Source organism: Mirounga angustirostris, unplaced genomic scaffold (assembly GCF_029215605.1).
Source record: "Mirounga angustirostris isolate CCGP_5_RB_7025 unplaced genomic scaffold, mMirAng1.0.hap1 SCAF_2, whole genome shotgun sequence".
NCBI lineage: Eukaryota > Metazoa > Chordata > Mammalia > Carnivora > Phocidae > Mirounga > Mirounga angustirostris.
The window spans coordinates 65,930,158-65,942,755 of record NW_026991710.1 but is presented as its reverse complement, the minus strand read 5'-3'; the positions used below and the strand labels follow the sequence as shown (position 1 = coordinate 65,942,755).

At 42.9% G+C, this 12,598-nt stretch overlaps 1 protein-coding gene across 1 annotated transcript in view; it reads left to right on the top strand.

The window, feature by feature from the left end:
* The window catches only part of SCD5 (stearoyl-CoA desaturase 5), a 153,028-nt gene that overhangs the window by 106,076 nt on the left and 34,354 nt on the right, over positions 1 to 12,598 (top strand). Inside the window, exon 3 of the mRNA XM_045880895.3 lies at positions 7,275 to 7,480. Coding sequence (XP_045736851.1) covers positions 7,275 to 7,480 — 206 coding nt within the window. The remainder of the gene's footprint in view (positions 1 to 7,274; positions 7,481 to 12,598) is intronic.

The window sequence follows — 12,598 nt, the reverse complement described above, 5'->3', positions numbered from 1 at the left end:
TTATAGGTGGTATGAACTTTGACCACTTAGTTAAGGTGGTGTTTACCCAGGTTTTCCCATAAGATGACCACTTTTCCTTTTGTAATTAATAAGTAATTTATGCTGAGATACTATAAACCTATGTAAATATTTTTCCTTCATCAACCTTTTACCCAGTAGTTCCAGCATACAGGGGCGATTCTTGCTGGAATCAGTTATTGCCATGGCACCTGCGAAACAGTGATTTTCTCACTCCATCATTTCTTCTATGTATTTATTATTTATTTATTTATTTATTATGGACTCATGGACTCTTACTTATTATATCGTTTTTAATTCATTACTGTTATTCATCTTAGTGCCCCAAATTATTATCAAATTATCCCAGTTTGTTCAGTGGGAGGCACTACAAATGGGCTCCCATGTCCTTTTTGACACATCCCTATCATTTTTTGAGCCATTCTTTACTTTCTGGCACAACAAAATATACCACATTCCTCTCGTACTTTTCCTGCCCTGGTCCTGACATCTGTCATTTCGTCAGAGTCCTGACTCCTTTTAAAGGGGAGTAATATTTAAAAAGCGAGATCTGACAGCAAGGTGTGCCCTTTGCTGCTGGGCTGTTATTGTTTCCTAGGCCTTTCTTCCCTGAAATTTTGGCTCACTGGGTGAAGGAGATATAGCTCAGGAGACTAGAACATCACTGACCGAAAATAACTCCAAAAGCCAAATGAAAAGATTCGCAGGAGGCCAACTTGTCTACCAAGAAGACTACCCAAGCCATTTTTAAAATCTGTGTTAAAAATGTGTTCCTCATTGTATGAGATCTAAACAATAAAGTAATAAAAGAAAATAAACACCCCTTTCCTTCTTTGCAATCTTTAAGTTTTATCAGCAAACACTTTTCAAATCACTGAAGTTGGCTTTTAACACTTGCCTAGCTTATAACACCTCCCCAGGCCGAGTGCCACAGGAAGGCTAGGCAGCAGGTGGGAACTTGCCTTCTGGAAGCTACAATTTGCCAGGTGCTATAGACTTCTGCCAGGCCCTTCTTGGGACTTTCTGGGCTCTTCTCACAGATTGTGTTCTCTGGAGGGATATCAGTGCTGACCCAGTATTAACAATGGGGAAAGCACTGAATGTTCTTCACTGTTTGAAAAGTACTATGTTGGCGTCTGAGCTGGAGGAGATTAAATTCAGACCCCAGAGACTGAGATAAAGTCTATTTCAAATGAGCTTTATGGTCCCTAAAGAGTGGAGGCAGCAATGGCTTCTCTTCTTTGACCCCCCTGGATAAAATGACTCTTTCCAGACAAGATGCCGTTCATTCACAAGACACACACACACACACATTCTACTCTAAAACCTGCCTGTTGGAGCTATCATGTAGGTCCCAGTTTATTTTTCACTACTGACTGGAAACAAAGATGTATTATGAACACCACTGGCTATGTTTGGAGGCCACCTGGTAAATTTCCATTTTGGAACGTTAAGCAACTGAACTAGGGGACAGTATGACCACAGTGGTGTCTGGTCAGAAGCGCACATCTGTTTGCATGCAGCCAGGCTGGGGGAAAGCCCATCAATGATTCTGGCCTCAGATCTGTGGAGTAGGACAAGCTAGATGCTCTTTACATTTAGCTTTCATCTTGCTAACCAGTGGAAATGATGTGGGCCTCAGAAGACAGGTTCACCTCTTGCCATCTTAGAGGATGGGATTCAAGAATTTATTTTGAACATAAAAGGAAGTTGGGGAGAAGTAGTTCTGATGAAGCGGGTTGCTTCATAATTTGCTTCAGTGGAGCTTTTGAGATTGATTACCTTTGCTCAAGTCCGAGATAATACTCAGAGGTTGTGCTTATGGAGAAAAATCACCGCACGATCAATTTCAATTTCCACAGTCTCAGCAGGGACTCTGTTTAGAGGCGTTATCTATGAAGGAGAGTGAAGTATTAAAGGTATAAGACACAGGGCACATTTCGGCAAGGGCATGGTCACACTGACTGCAGTGTGACTGGTTGACACGTGCTAATAAGAACAAAGATAGAAGAGCGATGGAAAGATGTGGAACTGACTGGAGTACTAGACGAATCTTCCTCTTTCATGGAGTTTCTCCTGACATGGGGCAGATGGCACAAGCTGGGTGGTTTTGATTCAGGAGGATAGAAATGTTTTAAAAAGGGGCACCTGGGTAGCTCAGCCATTAAGCATCTGCCTTTGGCTCAGGTCATGATCCCAGGGTCCTGGGATGGAGCCCCGCATGGGGCTCCCTGCTCAGGGGGAAGCCTGCTTCTCCCTCTCCCACTCCCCCTGCTTGTGTTCCTGCTCTCGCTAACTCTCTGTCAAATAAATAAATAAAATTTAAAAAAAAAAAAGAAATGCTTTAAAAAATCTGTTTACCCCATATGACAAAAGACAAACTTGTTTATTATAAAAATTTAGAAAATGCAGGCAAACTAAAAGAAAAAAAATTTTTTTTTTTTTAAAGATTTTTTATTTATTTATTTGACAGAGAGAGAGATAGCGAGAGCAGGAACACAAGCAGGGGGAGTGGGAGAGCGAGAAGCAGGCCTCCCGCCGAGCAGGGAGCCCGATGTGGGACTCGATCCCAGGACCCTGGGATCATGACCTGAGCCGAAGGCAGATGCTTAACGACTGAGCCACCCAGGCGCCCAAGAAAAATTTTTTAAATCACCCACCATCTCACATCCTAGAGAGAACCAATCTAAACAGGTTGGCTTACATACTTCCTTTATTTTTCCTATGCTTATGCACACAATTTTATTAAAATTATACTTAGTATTTTTGAAAACTACTTTTCACTCGACTGCACTTTCCCTTTCATCTCTCCATGTCTATATTACAATATCCTTTTGTTAATTCGTTTTAAATTCAAAACCAACAGATGCTTTTGTTAAAAACTTCAGAGTACAGGGTAAAATGTAAAAGTAGTTCTCCTCATCTCCTACCTCCCTCCCCTGAGGTAACCCTAAGACTTTTTTCTTAATATTCTCTCCAGAAACTTTTTCTGTGACACACACACACACACACACACACAAACAGACACACACAAACAGTATTCAGTTAATATATCACAAAGTACTCAATGAAATCCTGTTACATGGAAATTCAGGGTTTTTCCAGTTTTCACTGCAGTGAGCATCTTTGTGGTTAAATCTTTGCACACAACCATGATGATTTCCTTAAGATAAACTCTAGAAAACGGATCACTACACTGAAAGATAGGCACAATTTTAATGCTTTTGATATGTGCAGCCCATTGCCATTCACATGGTTTGTGACAATTTCACACCTTCACTAGTAAGCAACACTGAATTTTTAAAATTTTTTATTATTTTTTAACACTGAAGTTTTTAAAACTTTTCATAACACAATATAAAAAAGTGGACAAGCCATGCGCTAGACCTGCACTGCTCAATATGGTAGCCACTAATCACACGTGGCTACTGAGCACTTGAAATGTGGCTAGTCTGAATTGAGGTCTGCTAGAAGTGTCAAAGACACACACAATTTCAAAGAATTGGTACCAAAAATAACATAAAATATCTCATTAATAATGTATGCTAATAATATATTGAAATGATTTTTTGGATATATTAAGTAAAATATATTATTAAAATTAATTTTATTTTTTTCTTCTCACTTCTTTTAATGTGGCTACCAGGAAAGTGTGCTTGCATTATATTTCTCTTGGGCAGCACAGAGTAGGACATGGTCTGGCTCCTCAGATAATAAAACCTACCACGTGAGCTACATACACCTGATTTGGTCTCTTCCTCTGCCTGTTCCTCTCTGGGGCCGCACCCCCAAGCCCCCTGTGTCTCAGTTAGAACTAACTGGGCTCTTAGAACTAACTAACATAGTACTTTTCACCACTCCAGTTCTTTGCCAGAGGGGCGCCTGGGTAGCTCAGTCGGTTAAGTGTCTGCCTGTGGTTCAGGTCATAATCCTGGGGTCCTAGGTTCGAGCCCCATGTCGGGCTCCCTACTCGGCAGGCAGTCTGCTTCTCCCTCTCCCTCTGCTCCCCCTGCTCCTGCTGTCTTGCTTGCTCTCTCTCAAATAAATAAATAAAATCCTTAAAAAACATCTTTTCCAAGAATGATCAATAAACTCAATAAAAGTGAGTGTCCATTTTTGAAGGTAATGGGGTTGCGTGTTATGATTGTGATCTCCCAGAACTGTTAGGTGTAAACTCTGAGTCACAAACGGAATCATTTGTCAACTGATTTGTGAGAGCATTGAAGTATTTGGGCTTCAGAAATGGCTGCGGAGTTTAGTATCACGCCCCTTCCGAACTGTGCACACAGGGCACAGAGCAGACAGAATACGCTTACTTAAGAGTCAGTTCATTGATGGAAGTTCGCCATCTCTCTGTGCCTCAATTTTGATTTTCTTTCCCTTGAAGTGAGGATGATGGAGTGGTGCACACAGTTCCAGACAAGAGGAGTCAGCTCTTGTCTGAGTTTACAGGAGTAAACTCAGTGTTTACAAAGTTCCCTTTGTAAACACTGAGGGGAAAAGAGATTAGCAGGATATTGCTGGGGCTGTTTCCTCTTACTCCCCACCTGAGGTTTGCTTAGCCACCTCGCCCTCCTCATCAGCCCTCCACTCTTCCTTTCACACATATTGACTGTACCAAACACACCCTAAGTACACACAGCTTTTCATCAAAGACAAAGGCTGTTCATGGGTTGGCTCCCACTCACGGTCACTCCAGGATAGATGCAAAATGCAGATAAGTCGGAAGGAAAAGGCCCTTGGGTGAGCATGTGAATCTTGCTCTCTTCTGCCCTGTTGTCGGCTTATATCTCGTTCTTTGAGTCACGTTTTCACTGGACTCAGCTTTAGCGTTTAAAACAAAAAACAGAACAATAACAGAAGATTTTTAAAAATATATCTTAAAGTACTGGGGGCTCGATTACATGCTCGACCATTTGGAAAGTGGCCCAAACCCTTGCTTCATCCCACTGTCGCAGTCCGAGTGGCTTTTTTTTGGAAGGTATCTAGGTAAGAGAGATTAAAGCAAACAAACATCTCTGTTCCAACCTGTCTGCATCATCATTCTTTTGTTGTGGTTGCATTAAGCTGAATTGTGTGAGAACAATGTTGCCAGTCCCCGGGAACCCTCTACTTAGAGTTTTTATAAAACTGCATTGTGATAAAGAACCAATATAACCTTTTAACAAGGAAAATGAGAGTTCTCTGTAAGACTCTCCGCCTCTAAATTTGGAGAAGGAGGGAAATACCTTGTTGGAAGGAGAGTGAACTAAGAACTGAAGGAGGGCTGTCTGTTTTCCATTACTGTTGTGACTCACCCAACGAACTTGAGTAAAAGTCTGCTGAGCCTTAATTTTGCCGTTTGTGAACCGGGGACAGAGCATCCCCCTTTCTTCCTGTGTTCATGTGGGCATTGCAATACACGAATGCAAAAGGAATAAATTATTCCTTGGGCTGCAGTGGTCTTGACCACTTTCTAACTCCAGATTCTGTGATTATAAATGATAAATACTTTCACTCTTTCAACCACCATGTTTAAATACTCTGGTAAAACCTAAAGACCTCTTATCTCAGTAAGCCAGGCTATCATTTTTGCCTTGCACAGGCTACTAAGAATCTCTTTTCTCTTTTTATATTCAAAGCTGAGCATATAACTCCTCAGGTCTGTCTACCTCCCCTCTGTCTGTCCTGTTCCCCAAAGGTGAAGCTTTCAGTGGTGCTGTTGGATAAACAGCATTGGATAAAGGGTTGAGTAGCCCTTCCAGCAGCAATTGGATGAGCCCAAGAAACCAAAAACTCAATGAACCCCCTTTGGATTAAGAAACTGTTAGAATTTTGAGAATAAAACTGTTCCCTCTCTTCTCATCAGCAGGTTGAAGCCAGTATCTGTGAACTGGCAGGTTGCTAGTGAAAACATGACTAAGGCCTGAGGAGTATAGTATAAAACATTATGACCTTTTTTTTTTTTTTTTTTTTTCTGAAAAAAGGGCTTATGCACTATATAAATTTATTTCTATTTTCAGACTACTTTTCCTATCAAAAGCACTACTCCCCAGTGTAGTTTGCCTCCTCAAAGTTTTGAAAGCATTATCAAAGAAAAACAAAACTGAGTCTAAACTAAAAGTCTAGAGCTCTCACTGGCCCTTGACTATAGATAAGGTTTCATTAATACTATCAGCCTAAATGCCATTGGTTCTTGTCCTTGATAGCTCACCCAGAACCTCCAGTCATTTGATACCCTCCCTTTGTATCCCATCATGAGAGGGTCAATAGGATGTGTCCGCCCTGTGTACCTGAGCCCCACCCTGTCTGTGGGTTTGGTAGAATCTGCTAGACAATGCTTCTCCTTCCTCGGGCACCAGAGTCTCTCTTGGGATTTCAGTAAGCACGGCCTGTCCCTGAGGCATTTCTGCTTCTACGGCCAGGCCAAGTACCTCAGATTCCACAGGGAGCCAAAGTGACCTCCCCTCCCTCCCTGTGACACACTGTTAGAGCAGTCTTCAAACAGTATTATTTGTGTCTTGGTATTCTGCAGAGATTTGATGAATAACTCTTTGGGTTTTTACTTAACTGGCTTCCTGTTCTCTGTAAGTTGGATATGAAGGCCATTGAAGAATGAGAGAGAGGCCAGAGAGATTCAGGCCAAGCACCAACCTTCTTTCACACTCAAGGTTGCCCCTCTCCTCTGACAACCAAGACTTCATCTTGAGACTGGATCCCTCTTTTCTTTTTTAAAAGATTTTATTTATTTATTTGACAGAGAGACACAGCGAGAGAGGGAACACAAGCAGGGGGAGTGGGAGAGGGAGAAGCAGGCTTCCCGCCGAGCAGGGAGCCCGATGCGGGGCTCGATCCCAGGACCCTGGGATCATGACCCGAGCCGAAGGCAGATGCCCAACAACTGAGCCACCCACGCGCCCCGGATCCCTCTTTTCTTGACATGAATGAGCTCCCAGGAGACTTCCGTAGCCTTCACCAGAACTTCCAGGTTCTCCCTCTCGTTCACTCAACAAGCCTGAACCTCCTGCAGGGAGCACACCCCAAACACAAGCTCAGATCCCTACTAAGGAAGGATCTCCTCTTGTTTTCAAGGAGACCATCCCAGACCAACCCCAGGGATTGAACTTGAGGTGAAGACATTGTGGGTTGATTGTGGGAGCAAAGTGGAAGTCAGTGGTGAGGATGGTGGGGGATGTGTCCAGGGAGAGGCTGAGAAGCTTTCAAGAAGGTGCCAGGGTGCTTTGTCTCTTCACTCAGGGTCTGTGTTCTCTCTGCAGAATGACATCTTTGAGTGGGCCAGGGACCACCGAGTCCACCACAAGTACTCAGAGACTGATGCTGATCCTCACAATGCCCGCCGGGGCTTCTTCTTCTCCCACATCGGCTGGCTGTTTGTTCGCAAACATCGTGATGTCATCGAGAAGGGGAGCAAGCTTGACTTCACTGACCTGCTGGCTGATCCTGTGGTCCGATTCCAGAGAAAGTAAGTGAATAGACACCATAGAGTTGTCCCTCGGGGGACAGGACCAAGAGACAGAGCACAATGGGGTGCAATAATACCCCCAAGTAGTTCTCCTCATAGCACTTACCCTTCTTGTTAGGATTTACCTCTGTTTATTCATTTCCTTTTGCTCATTAAGTCTTCCCTGTTTACACATTTGTTTTTAATTTTAATTTTAAATCAAAATGGATTTCCTTTAAGCCCAATGTCATTTCCCTCAGACCAATCCGCACGACTGATTTTATGGAATCTGTTTCTGTAGTCCCCCATTCCCCCATCCAGGTTTCCCTGGGGTGGCAGGGAGGGCCGGGAGGACTTGCTTTATTTTAGCAAAACTTGACTCCAACAGCATTGGACTCTCCAGATATCCTGCTTTCTTCTCCTGGAATTCTCTTGTAGTGACGGCTCCCCTCCCCTGACTCCTGAAATGTTACACCAGTAGGTTTCTGTGCAGAGAAAATGCGACCATGTAACAGAGAGCCTCACAGTGCTGGTATGCACTAATCGTGTCAGCTGAGCATATTCAGTCGGTCAGCATTTGCAGGGTAGATCTACTTTCAATAGGCACATGGAGAAAATTGCCTGTAATTGTGCTGGCAAATAGAGACTGGCTATTTTTAGCCTTTTAACCAGGAAGCTGGCATAGACTGTATCCATGTTGGTCTGGCTCTGCAAAGTGGGCCACTATGAGAGCATTTATAAATGGACTTTTTGCCCCCAAAGTAATGGATTTATGTGCAAAGAGAGACAATTTATGGATTGCATTCTGGTTAGAGCCTTGAGATAATATGGTGAAAAAGTGGTTACCGGAGACCATCTCCACTGACAAGCAGGAGTCATTTGAGGACTTATCCAAATAGAAACTCCTGAAAATAGAAATGGAGGCTGCACCTTTGTCTGACACAAATGATTCTTGCATGAAAGGAAGTATGGCTTCTAATTGTGCTCGCGTTCCCCTCGGTCTCTCTCCTTACACTGGAGTGGGCAGCAATGCATGGTGACAAAATGGCAGATGTGGAGACAGACTGCCTAGGATCAAACTCTGTGGCTCCTCCATGTGCTTGCAAAAGATCTGACTGCTCTTGACCACTGTCTCCTACAGTTCTTATGAGGACATAATGAAGCAAAATGTATGGGAAACGCCTGGCACACAGTTAAGAGCTTAGATCAGTGATTATTATTACACAGGTCAGAGGATTCAGTGTGTTTCCATCCCCTGCTTCTGTTGGTTTCTCCCAAGGGTCTTTGAGTGTCTCAACACAGCTATTTCAGGTGGACACACCAGTAATTTTATAGCAGAAATAACAGGATGTTTTCAATTAACAATGAAATGATTTGTTCATTTTGATTTTTCACCATGAGCATAAAATATTACGTCATTGAAGAAAATCTGCAAAATTCAGAAAAGTAGGAAGAACATAATTCAGTCCTAACACATAAACACAGTCACTATTAATAATCTGTAACATATCTTTCCATGTTTTATCCCTATATTTGATATATTTTGCATGATGACAGTCATACTGCAAATGTAATTTTATGTCTTGTCTTTTAACTTCAGATTATCTTGGAGGCACCATTGTTGAAGGGCTGTGTGAGTTCACTAGTTAGTGTCACAGTTTATTTAACCATCACTCTGCAACTGAATATGTATGTCATTTCCAATTCTGTGATATAAATGATGTTGCTATATAATTAGTAATGCTTTGGGACAATCAGGCCTTAGATTAATCTGAAGAGCTCAGATGAGAAGGCAAAAGATCTTCTGTTTTATTAATGAGAACTGAGCTGAGTATAATCGTCTGGGTTTCTCTCATCATAAAAGTGGAAAACTTTTTTTTTCCATCTTTTTCCTTAAAAAAAAATGTGGTCATCTGATTCATTAGGTGTATACACATGGTACACATGTCCAAAGACTATTTCTAAATACAGGCAGAAGAACCAAGACTATTTCAGCATGTTCCCTGAATAGTTATCTGAGAACATCTTTCATCACCAGCCCAGTGACCTAAAGGGGTTGTAGCTATCATAAACCATACATTCACATCATCATTTCATATATGTCATTGAGCTCCTGCTAAGAATTGGTGCTGAAGATACAACCTTAAAGAATGATGTCTGTACCCCCTCAATTTGCAGACCAGCAGGGAACCCACAGATAAATTTACAAACAATTATACCCTAGTGAGAGTAGTACTATAATAGGGTACTATAGGGCACCATGGGGACACAGTGCAGGCTGGTGAGGGTGAGGGAAGGCCTATGGAAGGAACTAGCTTCCAACCCAAGACCTGAAAGATGATAAGAAGATGAAGATGGGGAAAAGGATATTTAAAATATCTGTCAATACATAGAACTACATAGAGCCATTGAACTTTAGAGTAGGGAGGGACCTTATAAATCATTTAGCTCATGCCTTCCATTTCTCCTATGGGGAAATGAATAAACAAAATGTAGATAGAAAGTTGGAGATAGAAGCACTGTCTTGGGTCTTTTGGGGCTGCTATAACAAAAATAGTGTAGACTAGGTAGCATAGACAACAAACATTTATTTCTCAGAGTTTTGGAGGCTGGGAAGTCCAAGATCAAGGTGTCACAGATTTGGTGCCTGGTGAGAGCTCTCTTCCTGGTTCATAAACAGCCATCTTCTTGCTGTTCCAACACAGCAGAGGGGAAGGAGCTCTCTGGGGTCTCCTTTGTAAGGGCACTAATCCCATTTGTGAGGCCTCCACCCTCATGGCCTAATCACCTCCCAAAGGCCCCACCTCCTAATACCATTGCGTTGGGGATTAGGTTTCAACATATGAATTTTGGGGGGGACACAAACATTTACTCTGTGGTGACCACCTACATCTCAAATTCTTTGCCTAATGTTCTTTTGATTATACCTTGCTGTTTGAAAGGGGTTACAGAAGTTCTCTGAAGTGTGGGTGAGTACTCATGTTCTTTGGTAATTATCCAGCCTGGAGAACATAGACAACCATAATCCAAAATAAGGCTTAAAATCACTGCAGGGATCACTAAAGGAGAGAGCTTCCAGAATACACAGACATAGTGCAACAGTTTGGGTATCTTCATGTCCATGAAACCAACTTTATTGGTCCTGCCAGTCAGGCCATGTGGAGGCCACAGATTCCTTAAAGATTGAGTCCTCGCACTTGGGGTATGAGTTGGGGTGGGGGTGGACCCTGTCATTGGCAGCACTGCCACATGAGGTCTCAGTCCTTGCTACCCTCAGCTGAGTGGGGGACTCCCTGAGTAACAGAGGCCCAGTCCTGGGTCACTTCAGTGGCACACCTTATAGAGTTCTTCCCCTAGTCAGAATCTCCACCTGCTCCTATGTGGTTCTCCTATGTGTTCCAGTTTCGGTGCCCTGGGTTTGCAGCTGACTCACTAATGTTAGTGCTGATCCAGCATGAATATTGCAGTTGGTTGATAAACTTGTTCTTAGCCATCCTCATGACAACTTACCAAAGAAAAACTTGCCAGGGGTGCCTGGGTGGCTCAGTCGGTTAAGTGTCTGACTCTTGATCTCAGCTCAGGTCTTGATCTCAGGGCCATGAGTTCAAGTCCCATGTTGGGCTCCATGCTGGGTGTGGAGTCTACTTAAAAAAAAAAAAAAGGCTTGCCAGAGATCCAGGCTTGATCAAATTTCCATTATACAGTATAATAAAAGAGAGAAGATAGTGGCATTAAAGATAACAGGAAAACAACATAATTCAAGCTATAGTTCTAGACTTTTCCTCTTAAAGATAATTTTACCAAGACTATTATAACAAATAGTTAACTGGACCACTTCAAGTTTTGCTCTACTGTCAAGTTGTGAATGACAAAAAGGCAGGAGGTGAGATGGAGAGAAGCTAATGGTATCACAGTTAGACTTTGGTAACTGAACCCTGCCCTAGGTCCCATCCTACAAGGGCTGTGCTTTTCCCCATGCAGTAAGGAGATCACAGGGCAAAGGCACATACCACCTGGAATCTTCTCTCACTTGTAGACCATGCCTCAGGGTTAGAGGAACCTGGAATTCCCTGCCCAAATGGCTCTGAGCCTACTTCCAGAGCCTACACCAGCCTCTCCAGGGCTCTGTCCTCCTGGTGGGAGGTGTGTGTACCCTAGTCCTGAAGAGTGGCCAACATGCACTGTTAGCCTGAGGATGAGCTTAGAAGCATGAGCGTGGCTGTCCACAGAGAGAGGGCAGAGCAAGGGGTAGAAAGAGAAATGGGCAGACCACAGGCTAGAGCCTCCACCTCTGCTCTTAGTCTGAGCCCTGAGAATGTTGGGGTGAGCCTAGAAGGGGGCCACTCATAAGGTTGGCAGTGGGTCTGTCAGTTAGGAGTTGTGTTTGGCCCAAGCAGAATAGAAGTTTATTTCCCTTACATATAAAAGAGCTGTGAAGGCCCAGGTTATGACAGCATCACAGGGTCAGTCGAGAACCAGATTCTTTTATCTTCTGCTCCATCAACCTTAGCATATGACTTTCATTTTTCATTTTAAGGTCCAAGGTAACCACTAAAGCTCCAACCAAAAGGAAGGTGGGGGTGAGGATGGGGGGTAACACTGCTCACTTGAGTCAGTTACCTATAAAGAGCTTTCCCTGGAGACACATACAGCCTATCCACACACCTCACATTAACCATGTCTGCATTCAAGGGAAACTGGGAAATGTAGTCTCTTGGGTGATGCATTGCACCCTTGCATAAAATCTTGGTTTTTTTCCTATGGAAGAAAGTGTGAACTGATATGGGGTAAGCAATTAGCAGGGTCTCCCATAGTTATTTAATTAATTACTTAAGCAAAATGACTGGCCATCACAAGTTACTCAGTCTGATGTTTTCTCATTATAAAGCAAGTGAGTGGCCTTTCTGCCACCATTTTGTGAGCAGAAATTGGAATCTCACATCATTTTTCCGAGATGGCAGAATGAGGATAAAATCCAGAGGCTGTTCCTCCTAATGCTTTGCTTATCCCATTGATTCCCCTATTAGATAAGAAATTTCCTTAGAAGTAGCACGCAGACACTGTCATCTGCATTTTCAAAGTAATTGACAAAGGTACTAGTCTAGTCCAGACACATGAAAACAATGTCCTTGCCTCATT